Source organism: Carya illinoinensis, chromosome 12 (assembly GCF_018687715.1).
Source record: "Carya illinoinensis cultivar Pawnee chromosome 12, C.illinoinensisPawnee_v1, whole genome shotgun sequence".
NCBI lineage: Eukaryota > Viridiplantae > Streptophyta > Magnoliopsida > Fagales > Juglandaceae > Carya > Carya illinoinensis.
The window spans coordinates 15,474,634-15,502,570 of NC_056763.1; the positions used below are offsets into that span (position 1 = coordinate 15,474,634).

The 27,937-nt window shown below is 38.0% G+C and overlaps 2 protein-coding genes across 9 annotated transcripts; one reads left to right on the forward strand and one right to left on the reverse strand.

Annotated features, from left to right (window-relative positions):
• Positions 1-3,874: 3,874 nt before the first annotated feature.
• LOC122289567 (zinc finger protein BRUTUS-like At1g18910) lies at positions 3,875-14,612 on the reverse strand. Of its 2 annotated transcripts, XR_006236180.1 has the most exons (13): positions 14,361-14,612; positions 11,498-11,716; positions 10,431-10,625; positions 10,001-10,353; positions 9,624-9,855; positions 7,694-9,411; positions 7,025-7,234; positions 6,790-6,927; positions 5,430-5,664; positions 5,284-5,343; positions 4,563-4,634; positions 4,309-4,471; positions 3,875-4,062 (listed from the first exon to the last, which is right to left on the reverse strand). XR_006236180.1 is itself a non-coding variant. In XM_043096694.1 (12 exons), exons 1-12 carry the CDS (start codon positions 14,610-14,612, stop codon positions 4,370-4,372), a joined length of 3,786 nt encoding a protein of 1,261 aa, XP_042952628.1. In that variant the 3' UTR covers positions 4,118-4,369. The 2 variants fall into 2 exon arrangements, 1 of the variants encoding a protein (XP_042952628.1); XM_043096694.1 differs by lacking the exon at positions 3,875-4,062 and having other exon boundaries at positions 4,118-4,471.
• Positions 14,563-27,937, forward strand: LOC122289568. Of its 7 annotated transcripts, none has more exons than XR_006236182.1 (4): positions 14,563-14,707; positions 14,894-15,005; positions 17,188-17,299; positions 17,414-17,860. XR_006236182.1 is itself a non-coding variant. In XM_043096697.1 (4 exons), exons 1-4 carry the CDS (start codon positions 14,657-14,659, stop codon positions 17,455-17,457), a joined length of 309 nt encoding a protein of 102 aa, XP_042952631.1. In that variant the 5' UTR covers positions 14,569-14,656; the 3' UTR covers positions 17,458-17,860. The 7 variants fall into 7 exon arrangements, 4 of the variants coding, with proteins under 4 accessions (XP_042952631.1, XP_042952633.1, XP_042952630.1 ...); XM_043096697.1 differs by having other exon boundaries at positions 14,569-14,707; positions 14,894-14,995; XR_006236181.1 differs by having other exon boundaries at positions 17,188-17,860.

Below are 27,937 nucleotides of genomic sequence, written 5' to 3' on the forward strand. Positions count from 1 at the left end.
AAAATCACACACTATCCAGTTTATTGCCTAACATGACCTCTACATTCTTAAACAAAATTTACACACACTATCCAATTCATCCATCCAACATCCATGAAAATTTACACAAAATATACAAAAATAAACTAGAATCAAATAGGAAAAATATATGTGAAGAGAGCTTTATGAGAATCCATTTGCAAAAAGTTCAAACATTTCGATAACGAAAGGCCATAAAAGTTGTCCGATAGTTCATCTAGATTCCTCTCCAAGAAAGTATCTCTCAAGTGACAAGGGCTAATGAAATGGCCATGAACGAGACTTATACTGCAAGAATGGTTGAGGGGAAATGTGGAAGTGACTTTTGGGTGATGTGGTATCAGTAAAAACAGGTGCCACAACCCATGGTTTTTCAGCCAGCTGCTGTCGTGTGAAAAGAAGGTAGAGAAGTGGCTCTTGGCCTTCCCATCAATGACTATTTGAGGTTGACTTGGCCGGTGAAATGACACTCTTGGTAGGGAGAAACTTCATGTACAAGCCTTGCCATGGTAGTGTAATTTCATAGGCCTTAATAGGTCTTAATCGAATGGGCCACATTTGGGGTTTTGATGGGGTTTAGTTTGGGATTTGGGTTTCTAACAAGCCCATTGATTTGTTCAATTATTTATGTGTTCAACGATCTATTGTTCTTCATGCATGTCAATTGTGAGAGATAGAATTCTTGATATGAACTTAATCATGTTTTTCATATGATCTAAAATAATTATTATCAATAGAGAGTCTGATTCATAATTTTGTTAAAAATAAAATCTAATCTTTAAAAAAATTATGAATTAGGCTCTTAACTGATTAAAATTATTCTAAATCATATAAAAAATATGATTGAACTCGTATAAAAAATTTTATCTATCTCAATCGATATAAAGCAAGAACAGTAGATTGTTGAACACATAAATAATTGAGAAAAATCAATCTCATAAATAATATTATTAATCTTTAATGAGGTTTCATGCTCAACCTTAGATGAAAATTTAGCTAGATATGTTCATGAAAACAAACTCTAAAGTCTGAACGTAAATAAACATCAAAATAATGTTTAAAAGAAACTAAAGAAGAATAAAAATTACATTGCTATAAGAACGTAAACATCGCTACAAAACTAGAGGTAGAACTCCATTTTTTTTTTCTTCTCTTAAATCCATTCGCTCCCTGTACCACTAAGAACTTTTTTTCTTTTGTCCAATGTGCGTAGATAGTGTAGTAGTTGGTAGATTTAGACATTCGAAAGGCAAGAGGTGAGGGCGAGGCACCCTGAAAAAAGGTCCTTCATACAAATTGTAATGCGTATAGATAAAAATAAAATAAAAAAGTAAAAAAAAGTGCAATGGGACCAATAAATTGGACCCTGTTGAATTTAAAGTTTCAAGTATCATATAATTATATAAGAGCTGCTAGATACACAAAGAAATCTCACAAAGAGATTGTTGCAAAAAAAGATGACAACAAAGTGAAAAAGTAATATGAAAGAGAAAACAATCACACACAACACAAGATTTACGTGGTTCGACAAATTACCTACGTCTACGGGAGCTGCAGAGGATTTTATTACTTGAGGAATCACACAATACAATGGTGGGATAGTTACTGTACACCTACAATGTTCTACAGTATGGCCATATAATATAATAATCATATATATAGTCAAACGGTGGAAAAAACCCTAGATCCGTGTAAAATGCATGTTCGCTCAAGCGGCGTGTCGAGCAAACTTCCTTCCCGCATCTACTCGAGCTCACTGTCAAGCTGACATCGAGCGTTCAACTCTGCTTGACTTCACTCGAGCGGCCAATGCTTCCGCTCGAGTCGTGTGGACCAAACTCCACAGTACTCAATAGAGATTTCACACACTGACGTGGCGCACTAACAGTGTGCCATGTCTTTTCTTTTTTTTGTTCTCCCCTATCTGTCCCCTCCTAGCCTTTCCCTCTCCCTTTCCCTTGCTTGGGGTGGTTCTCGACCACCCTAGCCACCAGACAATAGCTGCAGGCACAACCGCCCCAACCACTCTACGACCACCACGACATAGTGCACAAAACCTCTCCCTGTGCCTCTCCACTCCTCCCCTTCCCTCACCCCTTGTGGACCCGCTATCATTCCACTCGAATGATAGAAGTTGTGTCAAGACCTAACAAGAGCGGAATAGATGAACCAGTGGATCCAAGCACTTGAAGAGGAGCTGGATCTTGACAAAAGATTGAACCTTATTTGGTGTTTATAGCCCTAACCCTTCGTACATTAGAGCGCATGAAGCAATTGATTTAGCTATAGAGACTTCTTATCATGAATAATTGTACTAAGATTATGCTACTATATGATTTGAACTTATAATGGTTATGAATGACATTGGGATGTTTTAGTTATTCTGGTATAAGTTTTATTTAGTCACCCTTATTCTACTACAAATTTTGCATTATACTAGATGTATTTATAGGATGCATTGCATGTTAACTGTCATATACGGGGGTATGTAACCTTGTGTTACATCTCCCGACGCTCCAAATCTCCGTTACATCCCAAGTGAAGGTTGGGGCCATCACATTAACGACTGCACTACCTAATCTTCTACATAAGCAGCCTTCAATTCTGCTAACCAGGTTGGAGTTGGGAAAGATATAGTAGCCAACAATATTCATTTTTCATCCTCATCTCTTTTGAACAACTACCTTGTTCTTTACCCCCCCCCCCCCCCCCCTCTTTTGTGTTCTATGCAAAACTGATATCCAAGCAACTTAGGGAGTCATTTTTGCTGTGAAGTTGTGCCATCCTTATGCTCTAACAAAGATTTCGGGTTGTGGTAATCAATCCTAACTATAAACAAGCCTCCAAGGGTCTCCACTTCATGACTACAAAACTAAAGCCAATAGTTCTTTGTCATAAGTAGAGAGTTTCAAATTATTACCCTTAAGAGCTTGATTGAGGAAGGCCAATGGTCTCTAGTCTTTCATCAACACAGCACTAATACCTGTTCCACAAGTATCACATTCTATTACAAAAACTTTAGAAAAATCTGGTAAGGAGAGTACATGAGGATTTGTAGCTATTGCCTTGAGTTGGTTGAATGACTGTGTAGCTCCCTCATTCCAAAGAAATGCATCTTTCTTAGCAAAGTTGTCAAAGGAGCAGCAATTTGCCCATACCCATTGATAAACTTCTTGTAGTAACCTGTCAATAAAAAAAAGAACCCCTTAATAACTTTAGATTTCTTTAGAGTTTTTTGGTATTGGCCAGCTAATCATGAATTCCAGCTTCTAAATATCTGCCCTGACCCCATCTTTAGAAATCAAATGGCCCAAATATTCGATCTCACCACATGCAAACTTGCACTTGGATTTCTTGGCATACTACTGATGTTGCTGTAGAGTCTGCAAAACTGAACTCAGCATAGGATCGAGTTCCTTCCTCCATGACAGCTAATATCAATTGTAGTGGGCCTGCTAGTGACTTGTTCGAGACAAGTAATCTCCAAGAAGAAGAACAAGAATTAGAGAGAGGAGAGAGAGAGGGAGAATATGTTGTATGAATTTCCAGAGAGTAAACTTCCCTCCAGTTCGTGATCTGTTTATATTTCATTAGTTTCCATCGATATGATACCGTATTTACACAATATCAGAACAAACACTACAAAACAACGCCACTTCACTTATTTCAATCACCATTTCACTAAACAAACCAACGCCGTGCTACTTATTATCGGCGACAACTACAATAAACGACACCGTCCTAATAACCAAAACTGTCATAAATAGGAACATTTTTTGCTTTTATTATTTATATGCACAGTAAATGATCAATATCGATTAGGTATAATGGATATTAGATTACATTATTAACATTTTTTATGATAATGAATTTCGAAAACCATGCAAACATGGCATGTCTTTTATTTCGGTAAATTCCAAATCCCTAAAATGCATCTCCATCGCATGGATCAAGTAAATCATGTGCTATTCTCCCATAGAACTTAGCCCTTGGAAATTGTTTGCATCCGAAAGCTCAAACATTAAACTGGAAAGAGCATACCACCTACACCAACACGGAGGATTGATTACATTATTAATATATAAGCACACTTGGTTAATGCTAGAGAAAAAAAAAATATTATTTATTCAGGAATAATATCAAAATCCACAAACTAAAAATTGTTGGAAAAGAGAGAGAAAGGGGCTAACAATTTCAAATTCTCTCTCGTGGACAAATAGAAAAATTACAACCTCATTACAGAGTACTTTCATAATCCTAATTGGGTAGCATGTACATCATTTATACAACCTTGTCTTTCTATGCCAAGTAGCTTGATGGTGCATCTATTCCCACTCACAATGAATCGGAACTATGTGAGTCTAGTATTGTATGAACCACAATAAGAGCATTTGTGGTGACGCCAATGGAAGGGTGCGGTTCCTCTCTTCTCACAATCGTTGCATAGTATGGACTGCAAATTGCTCCGCAGTCAATCAACATATATCTAGAAGAATCGTAAAAATACAAGTTCAATATGGAAACTTAAAAGAGAAATGGTGAACCTGAGTTATTCCAGCATACTCATCTGGAATTTTCTCCTCGGCTAACTGTGCATCTAACATTCTAAAATATATCTGCAATACATTAATAATTTAGGAACTTCATCAGACAACAACATTTGGAGACGGTTTGACTAATTAAGACGAATGAATCTAACAAATTGCTCAATTGAATCTTCACAGAAAGTGCTTTTCAAACATATAACATATGAAATTTAAGTGAAAATTTGAAGTGGAGTGCAAGATGCGTTAGAGGCTTTCTTTGCTCCAACCTTTACCATTTGCCAGTTAATAGCTCTTAAGTTAGAAATGCACGAGTATTGACCCTTTTGAGACTCCAGCACTTGAGACATTTTGTTATATCAAGTCAACAATGAGTAGGTCCTATTGGTTAAGCTGATTTGCCTCCAAGCATATTAGCCAAGCATATTAGCTTTTGGCTAATCTACTTCTTATGGCTTGATTTCATCCAGACAACCATATAACTAAATTTCTCACAAAGAAAAGGTTAAAAAAATGATTCGACACTAGAATAGCGTTAGCTAAAATAACTAATTTTAGTACTCAAGTTAAGAATTCATCGTGTTGAAGATGCAGATGCTCATTAACAGTTTGATTTCAATTGTATTTTCATTTTCTGGAAGATATTAATTTGCAGCAATATATTGTTATATACCATAGCACAAAAGTAGCTGAACAAGATAGGAAATATCTAGGAACTAACCTGCATGTCCCCAAGTGACTTGCTACAGATTGGGCAGGTATAGTGAGAACAGGTGTAATCCTAGCAACAGAAACAGTAGCAAGTGTAAAGTTGCCTGAAATTTTCCCAAGTGAAGAAAAAAGTGGAGAATTTTAAGATTGAAATACCCGGAAACATGTTGAGTGCATTGCATGACCACATGGAAGGCACTTTACTGGAGAGGTAGATGTGAAGATGTATTCATGACAGATGGGGCAGTTATCCTCTAAACATTTCTCCCTACATGTATGAGCCGAAAGAGAACGTGACATGCAAGCATTGCAGTTCATGCAGTGAAAGTAGTCAATTCCCAATCCCTTCCCCACTCGGCACAGGTTACAGAAAGGACAGTGATAGATTTCTCTGTTTAAAGCAACAATTAAATCATAAATGTCAGAACTTTCAATGGCTGAAATCAAGATAGGTAATAACATTAATATTACCTTAAATCCCTTCATCTTTTTTTTTTGGTGGTTGTTTTTTTTTTTTTTTTTTTTGGGGGGGGTGTGGTTTAGAGAGAGAGGCTGTTGAATTAAACTATATTTAAGAAAATAAGCATAAAAGTACAAAGCATATTATTATCCTAGTGTGGTTCAGTATTGAACTATGACGTTCTGAATACAAAAACGTAACGAGGTCATCCAACTGTTTGCTTTCAACAATATTATGTAGCTATGAGTAGGGTTAAGTCCAACACAGTCACATAATTAGCCTCAACTCCAAACCGTTGCGTAGATCTAGTCTCAATAATTTACTTTGTTGATTTATAATGCACATAAGTTCTACTTTAATTTAACATGACACCTTATGATTAATCATGAGTGGATCAACATTAGACACCCATTGAAAAATGTCAGTTTTTGACATGTATACTTTTAAATATAGAAGCTGAGATAAAATCTAAATTCTCCTACATACTGAACCATATCTGAGATGTTGCAATGGTTAACATATTGTGATATTATACAACCATGTCAGTGCTCTTTAAAGATTATAATCCATCCTCAAGGCATCTCAGCTTTAATATTAAGGTGTTTAGACATCTTTGCTGTGAATAGAAGACAATTTTAAATTTTGAAGAGTCAAACCTGCAGAATTTGAAAGCTCTAATGCATATAGTCTTCTAGGGAGATAATATCCTAGATAATTATTAACATAATCCTGTACGTCATTTAACTAGTTTGTCTATCGATTGGCCATTACAGAACTAAGTGTCTTTGTCAAATAAAATAGTCATTATGTGGAGCCAATGCCTGTCTTAATTATATATGTATGTATATATATATAAACCGCCAAATACCTTTTCAATTTAAATTAAAGTGTTTGTCCTAATGGTGCTTCAAGAGTCGGTCATAATGGTCCTTTTTATGGCTATCTGTTTTGGCCTTTTCTCATTTTCACTTATGGTAAAAAGATGAAGAAACAAACAATTTTGAATTTCATTGCATAAAATTAGAATATTGAAGTAGATCAACCATGCTGTTTCACCTTTCATCATCAAATAACTTGCAGATCTTGCAATAATATTTTGCCATGGAAAAATTATTGCAGGAAACAGTGGAACACGAGCGTCCAAGTGGCTGAATTTTCAAGCATTTCATGCACATCATCTTTGTAACAGATTTCCTGTATATATATCAGAATCAGTGGCAAACCTGATGGAGAGAATAGAAAACATGAAAAGTGACAAGGTGAAAGCAGAAATGTAACCATAATGTCATACCTATCCATAGAATGATCAGCCACCTCATCATGGCAATATCTGCATGTATAAAGCTGGTTGCAACAGGCAACGAGAAGTTTGCAGTTCCTCTTGTAGTGTTTGCAACCAAAGGTTAGTTTGAGATGGTCCTGATAAGATGGATGCTGATTGGAAATGTCTTCCCCATTACTTGAAACTGGATGGGATATCTGTTGTCTAACAATCCAACGGCTGATACAGAATGAACACTATAAGTATGTAGTGGACATGTGAGCAAAATGAAAAAAAAAAAAAAAAAAAATCAGGTCTCGGAGCAGAATGATGTCTGCAACAGCATATAGGCCCATGGTTCACCAAATGTAAGAAGGGAACCATGCCCAGTAAGAATATGATTATTTAACCAAATTCAGGTGACTGAGTATTTCATTTTGCTAGAAGAATATCCAATGTGCGGATGTGCCACAATTGCATATACATACATACATTAACACATAAATCTGAGGGTATGCCCACCTAATATACTCACAATAGACTATCTAGCCAGTATCCTTAATCATGCATCTACTTTCTACTCCTAAAAGGAAAGGAAGAAAAGCTTAAATTTAAAATGAAAAAAAAAAAAAAAAGCATCTAATCCTAAAAGGGAAAGATGGAAAGTTTAAAAAGGTTAAAAAATTGCATAATACCAACCTCATTAACAGATTTTGGATTATATATGATTTTTTCTGAGGACCCAAGGAAGAATCTCGAGATACTCTTCTAATTGCAGCCTCCAGATCTTCTTGACTCATTCTCAGAAGGCGTTCACAGATCACAGAAGACTTAGGTAATTGAAAATCTTGGCCCGATTTATCAATCTGGTCTGTGGCATCTGCCACTTCACAGCATCTCTTTTTGTCACTGTCACTGGAAGGTTTTGTACATACTGAACATTCATAATTATTTTGATCTGTATTCAGGACCTTTTCTTTATCATCCACATCGCAGTTTTTAAATGTCTCGACATCTAAATCAACATGATCTCTTTGTGGAAAATCACTCTTCTTTTCAGCAATGATTCCTTCATTTTCTTCGTGAATGACTTCTTTAGCCAGATAAGTTGATATAATCTCCAGTGGATCTGCAGTCCATGAAGGTGAGATGCTTGATTCCTCTACCACCTTTGCTACATCGTATTCTTCACCCCATTCCCCTAACCATTCATCAAACATTGTATTTCTCACAGCCTTGCGCCATAAGGACATCAGAGTATGCTGTTCTTCAACTGTCAAAGATGCCATGAGCCAGGGTATCATATCTTGCAATACTTCTGCTCTTGTTCTTCCAAGCATGCGTCCTATGATTTTTTCTTGCTCGTCAATGGAGAAGCTCTCTCTAAATGAGGGCCAAAGTTCAACTTCTTCACGGTGAATATGGTTGGAGAGTGCTTTATTCATTGATTTGCACATGTCATGCAGCCTCCTACGCAGTTGATGATGCTTCAGCATTCTTTGATCCAGCGTATTTGAATCAGCACTAGAAACTGAAACTTGCAACTCATACATCTTATCTAAAATGAGCGATATTCTACTGAAGTGTTCAACTTCCAGTTGGTGATCAATGGTATAGGAGTGGCTTATGTTTTGGACTGTCCCCTTTGCCTCCAAAGCTGGAAAAGCAATCTCATCCTCTGCATCACTGTGGATCTGATATAGAACACGTATGAGGTCAAATCGCCGACGGAAGTCAATGATAAGGCCTAAATTTTCAGCCAACTGGGCTGAACCGGTGACAAGGTACTCCAAATCTTTCCTGAGAGCCTTGTGGAAGAAAAAGATGATATCCACCGGTTTTGGTTCATTGATAATGGAACTGGAACCACCATCATCACCAGGAAACTTAGGAAGAGGATTTATTATCTTTATTGTTTCAGGGAAAAATATGTGCAGATTGACTCCACTGGAGTAGGATGTCTCAGACTTCTTGGCAGGGTGGAGGCTTGAAGATGAAGAAAAACCGTCACTGCCCTTGTTGGCGGAGGGTGGTTCAGTTGGCCCTGGGTTAGATCCTTCAGGAAGTTTCATGCCCGAGGCTAAAGAAGACCCAAAGACTTCCTTGATTTGCTCGGATACAAAAGAGCATCTGCTCTTGAAAATGCTCTGCAAATCCTCTCGTAGTTTTTCAATAGAGGTCTTTCCTGAGTAACCAGTTTGAAACCACTTGTGTAAGAGGGATGCAAAAGATTTATTTACAAAAGAATCTCCCTGCTTTACGCTGTGAAGAATGGACCTGGATTCATCCTCAGATAACTGAGCTGAAAACCACATGATTACACACTTAAGCAATCCAAGTGGCACTATATTAAGGCTCATATACAGAAGTCTCTGCTGCAATTCATGGCTGCAGTTCTTGCTAATAATGGGAAATACCTGTTAGAAACTGGACTAAGGGTCAAATGATGGCAATATGAAAAACATTCATAAATAAATTATTGATGACAAGGATTGAGAGGGAACTTTTGGAATTAATTAAGAGAATTGGAATCTGCATCCCGCGATTATCACTAACTACCACATGTTACTAGTAAAGGTTGAATTTTTCCCCTTCTCTTGCTATTTATTAATGTCTTTAAGCAGTTTACCTCCATTTCTTGAAAGGCAAACTGTTTGTTCACTTCCAACAAGAAAGACTCAAGTTCCCTGCAAAGATTCTCCAGAAACATGCTCAACGATGTACCATTTTGAGGGTTGTATTGTAGCAGCAGAAGTAGACCTTCAATATGATGACCATTGAGGAATTGCTCGTCAGAGGGAGGCAGGCAGCAATTGGCAAGTCGATTTAGCACAGGGTAAAAAAATGTCTTCAAGGCATTGCTGTACATCAGAAAGTTTTCAATTGAAACTTATGACACGTGAACGAGAAACAATTATTTAAGAACAAAAGAAAGATATTCTGCTGCACTTGATCAAATACACTGTGTATATTAAAAGGAAGTACTTCAGCAACCATGTGAATTACCCGTAGAAGATAAGGACATCAGCAAGGAATTTTAGCCGGATAACTATTGAATCTAAATCTGAAAAACAGCCTGAGCTTCTGATTTGATATAGCTCTTCCAGAATTTCTTTCAAATCTTTCCTGATGGCACCACGCCAAATATTAAGACAATCAATCAGATTTTGTCCAACATCTGTTTGGATAAAGCGTGCCTTTATCCAATCCCAGTTTTCACTAATAGACCATTTAGATAAATGCATTTTGAGTTTCCCTCTCATATCTGCAGATCCATCAGGACATTGAATGTCTTTTCCAACACTGGTGTAGGAACGGCAGGAGGGTTGATCATCATTACCAAGCCAAGAATTCACCACCTTCACAAAAATATTTGAACCAGACACAATCAGGATGTTTATCCAAATTGGATGTGAGAATTTGGCTGAGAGTGTACCTCTTGCAACGTTTTTTCTCTGGGTACAATTTCTTTTATACAGTGATTAACATCCAATTGTTCCTCCAGAGAAAGAAACGACATCATCCATGGCAAAAATTGCTCTATCAGAATTACTGGAACACTGCATATGAACTGCCACACAAGTGAACCCTGTTCTTTCGAAGAGAATTGCTGCATCAGCAATGGAAAAACCTGTACATTGCACATTAACACCTCAAACATATTATATCTACACTGCGATTGTGTGTACAAAACTTACAGATTTCAATCTGCATGAGAGAACAAGATTCAATGTTATTCGAAATAAATGCTTGAAGGCTGCAATTGTGAATATAAAAGTAAGCAGGCCACCATACTCGATGGCAGTGGCTGCAGACTACCATGGTACACAATGAGGCCTAGAGCACCATTGGTATGATACACCATAAATGACCCTACTTATGGCCCAAATATTTTTTTTTCTCAACTTATGGCCCAAGTATAACTTGATTTAATGCCTGATGTAAAACAATATGCCACTTTACCCCAAGGTATGCTAAAAAGGCTGGAGACCACACATCATGAAGAGGAAGTGGGTTTGGCTCTTCCCCTCCTGCCCTTGGGACCCCTAACTTATTAAAATGGGGTAAATGCCCCTTCCAATAACTTCACTCACCCAAAAGTTAATTATAAACTGCATCTCCAATATGCGTGGTAATCCATATGCATAACCAAGCGAATGGTAAACATAGATCACTATAAACCATAGGACGATGGCACAGACAAACGAAATATGTCCTTTCCAGCATAAGCTGAGTAAGAAAATTTTGATATAAGAAAATGGTGATATGAAATGGATCACCAAAAAAACAACAACTTGAAAGTTTTGACTAGCTTAATGGTTATTAAATTGTGTTTTGTTTTCCATATAATTGAGCCAGGAACTAAAATAGATTGCAACCAAGTGAGTAACAACGGATTTCACAAGCCAAATGGTGCATAAAATTGCCCTAGATGAAAAATAATACAAAAAGAAACAAGTAACCTTTTGGAGCAGTATTATCAATGATAAAGTAAATTCCTACCTGTTGTTCTTCTTTCAACATATGCTGGAAAATTGACGTCTGGATGGTGCCAATGCAACAAATGAGTTCTTGAAATGGTTTGGAAATATTCTTTTCTTCCTCCAATAGAACATCCAAGCAATGAAAAATAGAATTGAAGAGCTCATCAAAGCTTTCATGCTCAAGTGAATATGTGGATGCCACATTTTTAATGTGGACGTCTAGTGCAAGGAAGATAACCTGCAAGAAGATAAGTTCTACTCATGGAACCATATATAAGTATTTGGGTTTCAGTTTTGCATCACTATTATTTTTTTTTATTGCTAAACAAAATTTTATTGATACTAGGGATAGACAATAGCCCAAGTACACGTCCCGTATGCAAGAGCATCACCCATGCATGATGACCTTGTGACAATGATACAAGAACATACCTCAAATCTATTACAAAAGTCCAATGGAATAAAGTATTAAAAGAAAGTTCTAAGCTCATCCATTGAGCGCCTCACGATCTTCAAAGCTTCTATCAAAAACTCTCGGAAGTCTCTTGATAGATGCTCTTTCTAGCCACCTAAAAGTAGACCTGAGTTCCATTGCTCCCTTGCATTGTTTTGCTATACATTTTCTATCAGGAACCATCATCCCAGTCTCAATTCCACCCACAAACTACAAGTCATAACAACTCACCCCAAAATTAAACCTTCTATTGTGAGTTTCCCCTCGGTCAAATTGGGATATTAAATGGAAGATGACACTACTCGTTAAAATTGCTGGTATGAGAGCCATGAACACGGCCACCATGGAAGCTTCCCATGATCAGTTCCCATGGAGGACCACGGGTCATGGCTCCCCATACTAGGCCACTACTCTTTTTCTTTTTCAGAAAAGGGTACCTATGTTATTTTTATTATAAACAAGGGTGACGTCATCATTTTACACACATTTAATGCCCTAAATCTGACCTAGGGTGCAACACATAGCAAGAAATTAGTTTTTAGAGACAAGTTGTATTTGGAGGTGCATGATGACAGTTTCTAGGGTTGTTTGGTAATTTACCCTTTTCTATTTTTATTTACCCAAACTAATCAAAACTGATTGTACTCATAATACATGGGCCGTATATCAGATATAAAACAAAGAGCAAACCCGAATAACTTGCAACATTAAGTTAGTTTATGGTTGAGATTATGCATTGAACTTTAATCAGGACCTAGTGTAAGCCGGATCCTTTACACCTTAATCCATTCAATACAAAGTTGACATCAACTTCTTATTGAAAATAAACAAAAAAGAACACCCACTGAATTGGATCCTGTAAAAAATACAAAAGGAAAAAATCTAAATTGAACTTAAAAAATAAAAATAAAAATAAAAAGTGGTTGCCCACCATCCAAGGGGTGGTCTGGCCACCGTATGAGGCTGACCACCTGAGCCACCCCCATAGGTGGCCGCCCACCCCATTTGTTGTGTGACTGGTGCCATCCCACTTGGGGTGAATCTCCAGCCACCCAAAGGGGTGGACCACCTCTAGGGTGGCCAGACCACCCCAAAGGATGGTAGCAGCTTTTTTATTTTATAGATTTTTAAATATATTATTAATAATAAAAAATTTAATGTAGGTCAATAATTTTGGAAAACAATTAAAAACCATTAGGTGTCACCCTTTCATTGGAGAGTATAAAACCTACGCTACATCTTGTCAGGCTCTCCAAGATTATGCATCAACATACAGAAATGAACTTCTATATGTGCCGAAATTTTTGTAGTGGGGTTTTTGTTAGGGTCCCCCACTCTCGCCTCTTGTGTTCTGCTCTTTAATTTCAATGCAAGTTTGATTAGGGAAAAAAATAAAAAACAAAGTTCTATATTGAGTGCAACATAACGTCCTTACTGATTTATATTATCTATCTAATTAATGGAGAGGCCAGTATTTAAGATTGAACTGCAAATAGTTTTGACTTCACAAATCCACATACGTTACTAAACGAGACGCTGAGTGACAGATACATGTAAACTACTCGATCTTTTGTCAAAGAAAATCTAAAAATTGCACAACAATCAGGAATAAAAGGAAATTCATGCCACCATTAAGCATTTCCTCCTCTGACTAAAAGAAGATTCCCTGGCTCTAAGTTGGCTACGCTTATACTGCATGCAACCTAACATTAAAGTCAAATTTCTCGTTGTTAGCTCACATCATATAGCACAAATGTGACCTCCGGCTTTTTACAATTACAGATCTCACTTCTTCAAATCCATAAATTCTAAAAGCTTAAGAGCCTAGAACAAAGATTAACAATTCTAGACCTCCATTTGGTAGGACGGGAAATTGAAGGGGATTAGAACCAACAATAAACTGAACCTTAAAGACGATGATTCTCATTAGTTGGATCATCCCAGAGAAGAACTATAATTTCCTCCCAAACTAACCTATAGAGCTAAATATTAATGACTTTTACTAAACTCCAAACTTGTGCTTTAATATGAGAGAAATCGATAACATTCCTTGTTCTCCTCGTTTGCTATTCCATGTCCTTATTCCTTACAATCGAACCCACCCGCCCTCCAAAAAAAGGCAAGACTTAACTTAATTGTCCGTTAAACTCAAAATTAATACTTCCATTTATTTTGGCCTTTTTTTTTTTTTGTTGAAATAATCCATTTATTTTGGCTTTGATCGTAGAAGAATGTTACTTGTAAAAGTTTTATGCGCAGACTTGAAGTCAATGACTACATTAAAAGCATTTTGGCTTGTGCAACCACTATCTGCCACGTGTCTTTAGTACATGTTGCAAAGTTTGAAATTTGTAGTCCTTTTCCTTTAATTTCTCAGCTACCAAACGCAAGGAGGGAGTGACAAAAACCAAGAAAACAAAGAAGTTACCTCATCTTCCGCAGCAGTGTGGTACTTACAAACAAGTTTCAGAAACTCGAATCTCTGTCGAAGCTCGAGCACCAGTTCCCGACCGTGGGAATCACTCTCAGCCGCCGCCGCCGCCAATTGGCGCAGCTCGGATAGCTCGGAGCGGACAGCCTTGTGGAAGCAAACGAACAAGAGAATGGGAGCGTCTGCGAGCGGAACGGAGGCCAGACACTCCGCGGAGGGGAAAACGGTGTCGTCATCTTCAGTGGCCATCCACCAAGGGAAAAGCGAGAAAACCACCACCAGCACCACCCACCATGAACGTAAAGAGAGGAGCAGGGAAGGACTCGCATAGGATTTTGGAACAGGTGATTGAAGGGATTTAAGCCCTTCCCCAAATCTACCCTCAGAGACTGGCTCTTGGAAGTTGGAAGCTCTTTTGCTTTTTAATTTTAATTTTATTTTATTTTATTTTTTGGTTTATAGTATTGTTGACTGATTGATTGATTTTTCTGTGAATATAAATTGTATGTATGGTCTGGTTGTGCCGGAAGCCGATGGAGACGTCGTACCGAACTCTCTCGGAGAAGGGAAGCTTGGAGAATGCCTGGCGCCAGCGCCTTAATGGAGCGTGGAGCGCACGCTCTGAGGGTCAGGTAGAGGAGGGTATGTATCTTTGTGTTTTTTTTCCTTATGAAAACTGAAAAATATGAAACATGGGATAAAATTTTTGGAGATGTTTTTTTTAGGATTTCTTAGTACTGGTTTGGTCAGTTAAAATTAAATTTTTATATAAAATATAATAAATAATTTAATTTTTTTAAATTTAAAATTAAAATTATATTATAATAACATTTTATTTAATTTTTAATAAAATATTTCATTTCATCTTAACCATATAATTAAATGAGGCCTTGGAAGTAAGATCCTTTAAAATATGTTTACATTTAGAAAATTCTTTGAATATTGGTTTGGTTTTCATTTGCTGCAGGAATTGACATTAGATGTTTTATCAAAATTATCTTTAAATTCTTCTTAGTGTACAAATTGTTTAGATTAGATATTTTAGCAAAAACAATTGAGATTTAAAAAAAAAAAATCTTCAATACCAAACATAGTTGTGTTTAGAAAGGCAAATAAATAAATGAGTAATTATTAATAGTTTTCAAACAAACATGTGATAGTTCTAGTACAATTTCATAAATTAATAATAATGATTATGTAGGCAATATTAATGACATGAAATATTATGATAATGTAGTAGTATTATCACATCTATATTTCAAAACTACTATTTGGTACTGTCCCGTTTGGATAATGAAAATGTTTTATCTCATATTATCTCATCATTACAAATTTTAAAATAATAATAATATTAAAAATAATATTTTAATAATATTTTATTTAATTTATAACTTTCATCTCGATTTACTATCCAAACAGCATCTTAGATCTTAGATGATTAATTTCACGTTTGATTTTGAAAATCTTAAGAATTATTTTTTGAAAAACAATATGCACATGTGATGTGATGCTGAAATCTTTTAGGTACTAAATTAACTTTCATCTCTAAAGAAAATGCAAACACAACTTTAAAAAAAGTTTAATAAAAACACTTCTTATTATATTCTTTTCCTAAATGTTAATAAACTCTATTTTGTAAATCAAGTAAAAGCATATCTGAAGGATTTCCAGCTCTTCGGCACAATCTAAAAGAAATGCTGTCTCAGAGTATTTTTCCAAAATGTCAAACATTTACAAAAATAAATATTCACTGTGTTAATTTTTTTTTTTTTTAAGTATTGTTATTTTAAAGTCTTTACAATCCATATTATTTATATAACATAATTTGATTTATAAAATTTAAATTTAAATATTTTTTTATAATTAATAAGAAAATTTATTTCCAAGTATTCCTAATTCTTTGCAGAGGTAATTTTTTATGTAAATTTTATGTTTATTCACTTTTTTAAAAAAAAAAATAGTATGGAAAAACTGCATAATCTATGATTATAAATTTTTTTTTTTTTAAAGTATAGGAAAGTGTAGTGTACTTGCCAAAGATTTGTGTGGGGCTGGGAAATCTGGTCTTGTAATTCTCCAATTAGTTTAAAAAATTTTCCGATTAACAAGTATTATGAGGGAGTTTGAAAGTTTGGAACGGTGAATACTAAAAGCCAAATTGGGTTGGGTGAAAAAGGGCTTCCTTCATGCCGTCCGTACGTTGTCCTTTACTTTGAGCGTCAGCTCCTCCGTCGTCCACGCTCCGAAACGTGTCAACCTTTGGCACTGCACGTGCCCTCCTTGTCTTCCCACACGGCTGCCCTGCTGGCTGCCTTGTCGACATCCCCGTGGATCTTATCTTTCAACCTGCTCACCCAGCTTTTGAAATTTATTATTCACCGTTCTATATATTATATATATATATATATATATATATATTTATTCATTTTAAGCTAATTAAGTTATCATACTGCTCATTTATATACCATATATTTAATAAAAAAAATTAAAATTAAAATATAAAGTATAATGTGTAATGTGAAAATAATAAATAAAATTTTTTCTCAACTTTTATGTTTGCGAGGAGAAGAATACACTTGTTTGTTTGGCAAAAGTTATTGTTAAATGTTATAATGGTTTTATACTCTTATTAAGAATCTTTGAACTCTTTGAGAAATGGTTTAGCAATAATATAATTTTACGAAAGTAAATTTATAAATTGACATATCTTAATGTGATATGTTAAATTATAAAATTATGTTTATTATAAAGTAAATTTAATATATCATGTGAAGTAATATTAATTTATAAATTTATTTTTATAAAATATTTTTATGACTATTAGGCATGTGCAAGAAGCCCCATGGCCAATGAATCCGTGCGACCTGATTGGATCCAACCTGATAAAGTCAAGTTGACATCAAAGGTTGATCTGGATGCTATCGAACATAATGAATGTAGGGTCATCATGCTATTTAAACTTCTCTTTCACTTCACATTGAACTCTAGCCCTGACCTCGTCTTCTTCTTGTCTTCATGCTCTGTTTCTCTTCCGCATGAATTGGTTTTAGATCTGCGGAGCAAGCCAGCGAGATGGCATCACAACCTTCCTTAAATCACACAAGAAATCTCTCTTTACGAAGCCCATCTACATTACATATAGTACCGCCCAACCTGAGCTCACAACCCTCCCTCGTTTCAAGAAGTTCACCGCCACATTCTTCATCTCTCGCCTTTCACATTTGCTCCCTTTCTGTAACAATGGCGTCCCGGCACTAGAGAAAGTGCTACTAGTCCAAGCAGCAAGAAAGAGGAGCGAAGGAGGACGCTTGAGAGCTAAGGTTCACCATCTTCCTACCAACACCTTAGGCCCCTTGGTAGATCTTTACTTGAAAATCTCAATTGTGGGTCTTAAACTAAAGAATTTTGTATTTGTTTTCGTAGCCTTTTTCGAATGAAATTCTTCTTTCCTTTTAAGGATTTCAAATGAAAATGTTAGTTGCAGCAGTTGAACCTTAGTCATAAAGATTTCAAATTTTTTACATGTACTATCATTGGAGCTCTGTGATGAAAAGCGTGTCTGCTGGTGTGTAGATGAAGATGTGCCTGCTATTCGCAAAGCTTGTTTTCACAGCTACTAGGAAAGAAAATAGGTGTGGAGAGAGAGAGAGAGAGAGAGAGAAGCTCTGTGATGGAAAGGGTGTTTGCTAGTGTAGATGAAAATGTGTCTGCTATTTGCAGAGCCTGAGAAGTTGCATCTCCTGTTTTCGCAGCTACTAGGAAAGAAAATAGGCATTTGGGGGGGGGGAGGGGGGAAGAGAGAGAGAGAGAGAGAGGAGCGTATCGATTTTTTTAAAAATAAATAAGATTCGACCTAACCCGAATGGTCAAGGTAGGTTCAGTTCGGTTTGGCACGCTTATGCTCGGTGGCTCGGGTCGAGTCATGCCCATATCCGACTTTTCCTAATCGGGCTGCAGGCCTAATGGCTATAATATTACTCTTTCAACATTGATATTTTGATTTTTCTGTTATAAAACTGTTAAAATTCAATTAAAATACGTCTTGTCATCTCTAACAATGGAGTAACACTTGTAAAAACATAAAAACTCATGAGAAAAAAAAAAAAAAAAAAGGTTAAGCATGTGCCTAGGCAGGCAACCTTGGGCAATCAACCTAAGACTTGGTTTGAGCTATTTATGAATAGTAGTGAGATATTTGAGTTGAGATAAGATGAATTAGAAATGATATGAGTTAAAATATTTTATGGACTTTGAGAAATGAGAGAAAAAAAAATATTGAATAAGAATATTATAAAATTAAAATATGGTTAAAATATAATTTTTTAACATTATTTTTGTTTTGAAATTTAAAAAAATTGAATTGTTTTTTATATTTTGTTTGAAATTTTGAAAAAGTTATAATAATTAGATAATGATTAAATGAAAATTTGAAATTGAAAAGTGTTTGTATTTGTGGTGTTTAAATATTGAGATGAGATAAGATTAAATGCTGTCATTATCCAAACCAGGTCTTCGTCTATACTTTCCTAAAATTTTAATATGTTTATTGTAATTAGATATCAACAATGAATGGTACTTTATATTTTGACATGGGCGATAATCTAATGACGATTTGTGAGTACATATGGAACGAAGGAACACTGACATGGATATTTTTATTAAACGAATGAGTATTTATACACTTATTTGGTACTATTATATTAGTCTTTGACTCCAACTTTTATTATACATGAGTGCTTGCCATACAAGCATACAAGTTTCATGCAATCATAAGGAATATAGCTGACCAGCTCACATCTTGAACACTGCGGTTCCTCGATAGAGAACTATTGAGCTAGGGACCAAAGGCACCACAACTTGTGAATGTGATGACTCGTTTTTACGTATATTTTCGCTGAATGAGTATTTTTAATTTAATTAATATAATAGTTTTTTATTTTAAATTATTGTATTTTAAATTGGTTTTATTTTATTTAACGTGATGTTTAATTTATTTTAGTCGTTTTAAGGTTTTTAAAATCATTTTCGCCGGGTCAATTTTTGGATTCCAGAAGTGAGAATTGAACCTCATTTCTTTTCTTTCATCTTTTCTTTTTCCCTTTTTTCTTTTTCTTTTCTTTCCCTTTTCCTTTTTCTTTCTTTTTCTTTCTTTCTTCTCCTTTTTCCTCCTCCTTCCCACGCGCTGCAGCTCCCCTCTTCCTTTCCGTCGCCGTCCAGCCCTCTCACCCGACCCATCGCTGTTCGACCGACGTGGCCGACACAGCCAATGTCGTTCGGTCCCCCTCCGGTGTGATGTCTCCAAATCCCACGTACGGACACGGGAAAATCGAGACGTCCGGATGATGACATCACGGATCACCACTCTATCGCCAAGTGCCAAGTGTGTGTACATGCAACAAGTGTGCAAAAAGAAACACGCAGTGGATAACGAAAGTCATAACTAAGTACTAGAATTTTTTTTAGTTTAATACAAAGCGGTTCAAAACATACATAATAAAATATTACAAACCACAAATATCGTTTCAAAACCAACTACAAAGCATAAACTCCCAAATCAATACTCCGACGGAGCCGCATCTTCAGGCTCAGCCTCCTCCTCCTCCTCGATCTCTGCATCAAAATCTACGGTACCAAAAATGGTGCCGCAAGTAAGTAAAATCGAAACGCCACTAGATAAAAGCATATTAAAACTCAAACAATATGCATAAAAGAATGCAAATGCACATGACCCGTAAACCACATTTTTCCACGCACGCCAAAATCCCATTTGGCCCAAAAACGTATTACTTTCCAACTCATGCCAAAAGTCTCATTTGGCCCAAAACCAACTCAATCAAATATCCAATTAATCTGAATGCACCATGACCTCCCATAGGGTTCATCCGCACACCTTGGCTCCTGTGCCACATCGCAGGTAACGACCACGCGTGTGATACTTAAACGAGCGATGCCCAGTTCCGAACCCCACGCTTTTGTAGCCAAGCATCCTCTAGCCCTCGCCAGCGAAGGGCCATAGAATGGTACGAGAGCGTTACCATCCCGCCCGCTCCCGTTGTCGCCCAGCAACAACTCAGGGGACGTCACTCAGTATATTACTCTCCCGAGTGACCATAGGAGCTCCACCGAGATAATATCTCATCCCCGCTTGGGGTCGTGATACACACGCACCCGAAAATCCATTTACGCCAATAAAACAGGATTTTTTCAATTTAAATAAAATGCACATGAATGCACCATGTAAATGCAACTTCAAGGCACAAACCAACCAATCACAAATCAACAAACCAAGCAACTTCGTCCTCAATCCATCTGACCCCCGAACTCTTCGGACTCAGTCCGGAATCAATCAACCAATCAGATAATTTATTGCAAGAGTAAAATATATTTAAATCTAAAAGTAGAGTTTGGAAAATACTTACAGCGCTATAAGGTATTTTTCGAAAGCTTACGACGTTGCAAACGGCGGAGGAAAAGCAATGTAACAGTGTATTTTACACTGTGGCCGTGGGTAGTAAATTACCCACTTTCAAACGGGAACAAACCAAAACACGAAATTGATAGGGAATGGTCTTGAGACGTTTATGAAGTTAAAGGAAGTGAGCTTTGGCCGTGGGTGGCGGTGGAAGCGCCAAAAGGGTCTGAACGGAATTGAGCTCATGGGAGCTGCTCCGACAACGGATCAAGGCCAAAATTGAGTGGGTTAGGACAGCAAGAGGTAGGGGAAGAAGCTGTGAAGAGATGGTGGCCGGAATTAGAGCGACGGCGCCAGAAACAGCTTAAAACCATGCGGCTTAGATGGGGCGTATGGGTTAACGACGGCTCGGATGGGGCTGGGATTCGGTGGGATGGTGTGCCGGACAGAGGGGAACCGAACGGCAGAGGTGGTGTCGACCACGGCGGCCGGACGGCAATGGGTCAAGGCTGGTCAACGGACGGCGACGGGAGAGAGGAAGAGAGCAGTTCGGGCGTGCGGGAGAGGAGAAGGAAAAAAGAAGAAGAAGAAAAGAAAGAAAAATGAAAAAGAAAAAAAAAAAGAAAAGAAAAAGAAAAGATGAGGGAAAAGAAATGAGGTCCAGTCCTCACTTCCGGAATCCAAAAACTGATCCGCCAAAAACGATTTTAAAACCATAAAACTATTAAAATAAATTAAATACCACATCAAATAAAATAAAACCAATTAAAATACAATAATTTAAAATAAAATGACTACTATATTAAGTAAATTAAAAACACTACTTCAGTGAAAATACACGTAAAAGCAGGTCATCACATCCTCCCCCCTAAAAACAAATTTCGTTCTCGAAATTTGCAAGATCAAACACCAACTTGAAACAAGCCACATAATACCACTGAGACTAAGAAAAAAAAAACGTACCGTCATTTACTCAAACAAGTAGGGGTACTGCTCCCTCATGTCAGCTACTCTCTCCCAAAAGAAATCTTGAGCTAACGGATCCACCCATGCCACCTTTACCAGAGGTATCGTCTTGGATCTCAACTGTTGCTCTTTCCAATCCATGATCTGTGAAGGAACGACCTCATAAGTAAGGTCCGGTTGCAATTGAATAGTCTCTGGGTCGACAAAGCGCGGCTCTTGATGTCCAAAACTCTTCTTCAAAGATGATACATGGAAGACATCGTGAATATCCCAAAAATATTCTGGCAAAGCAACTCTATAAGTGACGGACCCTACCTTCTCCAAAATCTGAAAAGGGCCGACATATCTCGAATCCAGTTTCCTCTTCTTACCAAAACGCTTAACTTTTTTCATGGGAGAGACTTTGAGATAAACCCAATCACTTTCTTCAAAAGATAACTCTCTCCTCCTGGTATCAGCGTAGCTTTTCTGACGACTGTGAGCTGCCGCCATTTTATCCCTGATGATCCGAACTTGGCTTTGCATCTCTTGAATTATTTAAGGCCCAATTATCTTACTATCCCCTATTTCATCCCAACACAAAGGCAATCTGCACTTTCTCCCATAAAGAGTTTCATAAGGAGCCATCTGAATGGTCGCATGGAAGCTATTATTATACGCAAATTCTATGAGCAGCAAGTGATTTTTCCAACTCCCTTGAAATTCCATAACACGTGCTCGCAACATATTTTCAAGGGTTTGAATGGTGCGCTCTGATTGGCCATCCGTCTACGGGTGATATGCAGTACTGAACTTCAACTTAGTATCCAATGCTGCCTGCAAACTTTTCCAAAACTGAGACGTGAACCTTGGGTCCCGATCCGACACAATGCTCTTCGGTATGCCATGTAATCGCATTATCTCTTTTACATACAAGCAAGTCAACTTACCCAAGGAATCAGTGTTATTAACAGGCAAGAAGTGAGCACTCTTCGTTAACGGGTCAACAATCACCCAAATCAAGCTCTTCCCACTAGGGGTCCTCGGTAAGCCCACTACAAAATCCATCACGATATCGTCCCACTTCCACTCAGTAATAGGGAGGGGTTGGAGCATTCCGGTGGGTCTTTGATGCTCGGCCTTGACTTAACGGCATGTGTGGCATCTCTCGATATACAAAGCAATATTCTTCTTCATTCCATCCCACCAATAATTTTTCTTCAAGTCCCGGTACGTCTTCGTACTACTAGGATGGACTGAATAAGGGGCCGCATGAGCTTCTGTCATGATCCGCTTCTTGAATTCTGAATCTTTGGAGATCACTCTACGATCTCGGAATTGAAAAATTTCATCTTTATCCATGCTGTAATGCAACAGCCCTCGAGATTTTTTGACTCTTTTTCTGATATCGAACAGTTTCGGATCCTTCCTTTGAAGAGTCTTCAATTCCTCAAAATCAGTTACTCGAATATCAAGAATTGAAGATAATACCTCCTCTTGCTGTGAACTTTCAATAAGGAGTCTTATCATCCCGCAAAGTAAAGAATCCAATCCTGACAACTCGGCTTCATCTTCCAAGTGCGATTTTCGACTCAAAGCATCCGCAACTATATTTTCCTTCCCCGGATAATACTTGATTTCGCACTGGTAGTCACTGATTAACTCCAGCCATCGCCTTTGCCTCATGTTTAGATTCTTCTGGGAAAACAAATACTTCAAACTCTTATGATCGGTATATACTTTGCAAACTTCCCCATATAAAAAGTGTCACCAAATCTTAAGAGCAAAAACAATCACAGCCAATTCTAAATTATGCGTCGGATAATTCTTCTCATGATCCTTTAGCTGACGGGATGCATAAGTAACAACCCGTCCCTCCTGTATAAGGACACAACTCAATTCAAATTTAGACGCATCGCTGAAAACTAAGAATGGCTTATGTGGTTCTGGAAACTACGAATGGCTTATGTGGTTCTGGAAGTGCCAACACTCGGCGCCGTGCTCATTGATAATATTTTAATTTATTCCCGAGATTTCGAAGAGCATGTTTATCATCTTCGTCTAGTTCTTGGGAAATTAAGAGAACACAAGTTGTATGCCAAGCTCAGCAAATGTGAATTCTGGTTGGAGGAAGTCAGATTTCTTGGGCATGTGATTTTTCGAGACGGGGTGGCTGTTGATCCTAGTAAGGTGGAAGCCATTTTGTCATGGCAGCGTCCGACTACCGTGCGTGAGATTTGGAGTTTCTTGGGACTTGTCGGATATTACCGAAGATTTGTGGAAGGATTTTCTCGCCTATCCGGACCTCTCACAGCTTTAACTAGAAAGAATGCATAATTTTTTTGGTCAGATAAGTGTGAGAGAAGCTTCCAAGAATTGAAGAACAGGTTGACAACTGCACTAGTATTGGCACTTCCAGAACCGCATAAGCCATTCGTAGTTTTCAGCAATGCGTCTAAATTTGGATTGGGTTGTGTCCTTATGCAGGAGAGATGGGTTGTTGCTTATGCATCCCGTCAGCTAAAGGATCATGAGAAGAATTATTCGATGCACGATTTGGAATTGGCTGTGATTGTTTTTGCTCTTAAGATCTGGCGACACTTTTTGTATGGGGAAGTTTCCGAAGTATACACCGATCATAAGAGCTTGAAGCACTTATTTTCCCAGAAGAATCTGAACATGAGGCAGAGGCGATGGCTGAAGTTAATCAGTGACTACCAGTGCGAGATCAAGTATCATCCGGAGAAGGAAAATATAGTTGCGGATGCTTTAAGTCGAAAATCTCACTTGGAAGATGAAGCCAAGTCGTTAGGATTGGATTCTTTACTTTGCGGGATGAGAAGACTCCTTATTAAAAGTTCACAGCAAGAGGAGATATTATCTTCAATTCTTGATATTCGAGTAGCTGATTTTGAGAAATTGAAAACTCTTCAAAGGAAAGATCCGAAGCTGTTCGATATCAGAAAAAGAGTAAGAAAATCTCGAGGGCCGTTGCATTACAATATGGATAAAGATGGAATTCTTCGGTTTCGAGATCGTAGAGTGGTCCCCAAAGATTCAGAATTCAAGGAGCGGATCATGGCAGAAGCTCATGCGGCCCCTTATTCAGTCCATCCTGCCAGTATGAAGATGTACCGGGACTTAAAGAAAAATTATTGGTGAGATGGAATGAAGAAGGATATTGTTTTGTACATCGAGAGATGCCACACATGCCGTCAAGTCAAATCCAAGCATCAAAGACCCGCCGGAATGCTCCAACCCCTCCCTATTCCTAAGTGGAAGTGGGACAACATCGCGATGGATTTTGTAGTGGGCTTACCGAGGACCCCTAGTGAGAAGAACTCGATTTGGGTGATTGTTGACCGGTTAACGAAGAATGCTCATTTCTTGCCTGTTAATAACATTGATTCCTTGGGTAAGTTGACTCGCTTGTATGTGAAAGAGATAGTGCGGTTGCACGGCATACCAAAGAGCATTGTGTCGGATCAGGACCCAAGGTTCACGTCTCAGTTTTGGAAAAGTTTGCAGGCAGCATTGGGTACTAAGTTGAAATTCAGTACTGCATATCACCCGCGAACGGACTCCCAATCAGAGCGCACCATTTAGACCCTTGAAGATATGTTACGAGCATGCATTATGGAATTTCAAGTGAGTTGGAAAAATCACTTGCCGCTCATAGAATTTGCTTATAATAATAGTTTTCATGCGATCATCCAGATGGCTCCTTATGAAGCGCTTTGTGGGAGGAAGTGCATATCGCCTTTGTGTTGGGATGAAGTCGGGAAGAATAAAATTATTGGGCCTGAAATAATTCAAGAGATGCAAAAGTCAAGTTCGGATTATCATGGATAAAATGGCGGCAACTCAGAGTCGTCAGAAAAGCTACGCAGATACCAGGAGGAGAGAGTTATCTTTTGAAGAAGGTGATTGGGTTTATCTCAAAGTCTCTCCCATGAAAGAAGTTAAGCGTTTTGGTAAAAGAAGGAAACTGGATCCTAGGTATGTCGGCCCTTTTCAGATTTTGGAGAAGGTAGGGTCCGTCGCTTATAGAGTTGCTTTGCTAGAATATTTTGGGGATATTCACGATGCTTTCCATGTATCATCCTTGAAGAAGAGTTTTAGACAACAAGAGCCACGCTTTGTCGACCCAGAGAGTATTCAGTTGCAACCGGAACTTACTTATGAGGTTGTTCCGTCACAGATCATGGATTGGAAAGAGCAATAGTTAAGATCTAAGACGATACCTTTGGTAAAGGTGGCATGGGGGGATCTGTTACTTCAAGATTTCTCTTAGGAGAGAGTAGCTGACATGAGGGAGCAGTACCCCTACTTGTTTGAGTAAATGACGGTAAGTTTCTTAAACTTGGTCTCGGTGGAATTATGTGGCTTGTTTCAAGTTGGTGTTTCATCTTGCAAATTTCGAGGACGAAATTTATTTTTAAAGGGGGAGGATGTGATAACCCGTTTTTACATGTATTTTCGCTGAAAGAGGGTTTTTAATTTAATTAATATAATAGTTTTTTTATTTTAAATTGATTTTATTTTATTTAACATGGTGTTTAATTTATTTTAGTCGTTTTATGGTTTTTAAAATCGTTTTCGTCGGGTCAGTTTTTGGATTTCAGAAGTGAAGATTGGACCTCATTTCTTTTCCCTCATCTTTTCTTTTTTCCTTTTTTTTTTCTTTTCTTTTTATTTTCATTTTCCTTTTTCTTTCTTTTTCTTTATTTCTTCTCATTTTTACTCCTTCCCGTGCGCTGCAACTCCCCTCTTCCTTCCCATCGCCGTCCAGCCCTCTCACTAGACCCATCACCGTTCGGCCGACGTGGCCGACACAGCCACTACCGTTCGGTTCCCCTCCGGCCGGTGAACACTCCACCAAAAATCTCCTCCATCTGAGCCGTCGTTAGCCCCTAGAGCCCCTTCTTTCCACACAGTTTTGAGCCGTTTTCGGCGCCGTCGCTCCACCTCCGGCCACCATCTTTTCACCACTTCTTCCCCTACCTCTTGCCGACCTAACCCACCCATTTTCGGCCTCGATCCGTTGCCGGAGTAGCTCCCACGAGCTCAACTTCGTTCAGCCCCTTTTTACACTTCCACCGCCACCCACGGCCAAAGCTCACTTCCTTTAGCTTCATAAACATCTTAAAGCCTTTTCCTATCAATTTCGTGTCTTGGTTTGTCCCCGTTCGAAAGTGGGTAATTTACTATCCACAGCCACAGTGTAAAATACATTGTTACATTGTTTTTCCTCCGCCGTTTGCAACATCGTAAGCTTTCAAAAAATACTTTATATTGCTATAAGTATTTTTCAAACTCTACTTTTAGATTTAAATATATTTTGCTCTCACAATAAATTATCTGGTTGGTTGGTTGATTCCGGACTGAGTCCGATGAGTTCGGGGGTCGGATGGATTGAGGATGGAGTTGCTTGGTTTGTTGATTTGTGATTGGTTGGTTTGTGCCTTGAGGTTGCATTTACATGGTGCATTCACGTGCATTTTATTTAAATTGAGAAAATCCTGTTTTGTTGGCGTAAATGGATTTTCGGGTGCGTGTGTATCACGTCCCCTGAGTTGTCGCTGGTCGACAACGGGAGCAGGCGGGATGGTAACGCTCTCGTACGAACTCTGTGGCCCTTCGCTGGCGAGAGTTAGAGGATGCTTGGCTACGAACGCACGGGGCGCGAAACTAGGCATCGCTCGTTTAGGTGTCACACACGTGGTCGTTACCTGCGGTGTGGCACAGGAGCCAGGGTGTGCGAATGACCCCTAGGGGAGGTCATGGTGCATTCGGATTAATTGGATATTGGATTGAGTTGGTTTTGGGCCGAATGAGACTTTTGGCGTGAGTTAGAAAGTAATACGTTTTTGGGCCAAATGGGATTTTGGCGTGCGTGGAAAAATGTGGTTTACGGGTCATGTGCATTTGCATTCTTTTATGCATATTGTTTGAGTTTTAATATGCTTTTATCTAGTGGCGTTTGGATTTTACTTACCTGCGGCACCATTTTTGGTACTGTAGATTTTGATGCAGAGATCGAGGAGGAGGAGGATGAGCTCGAGAATGGGGCTCACCGGATTATTGATTTGGGGGTTTATGCTTTGTAGTTAGTTTTGAAACGATATTTGTAGTTTGTAATATTTTATTATGTATGTTTTGAACCGCTTTGTATTAAACTAAGAAAAATTCTGATACTTAGTTATGACTTTCGTTA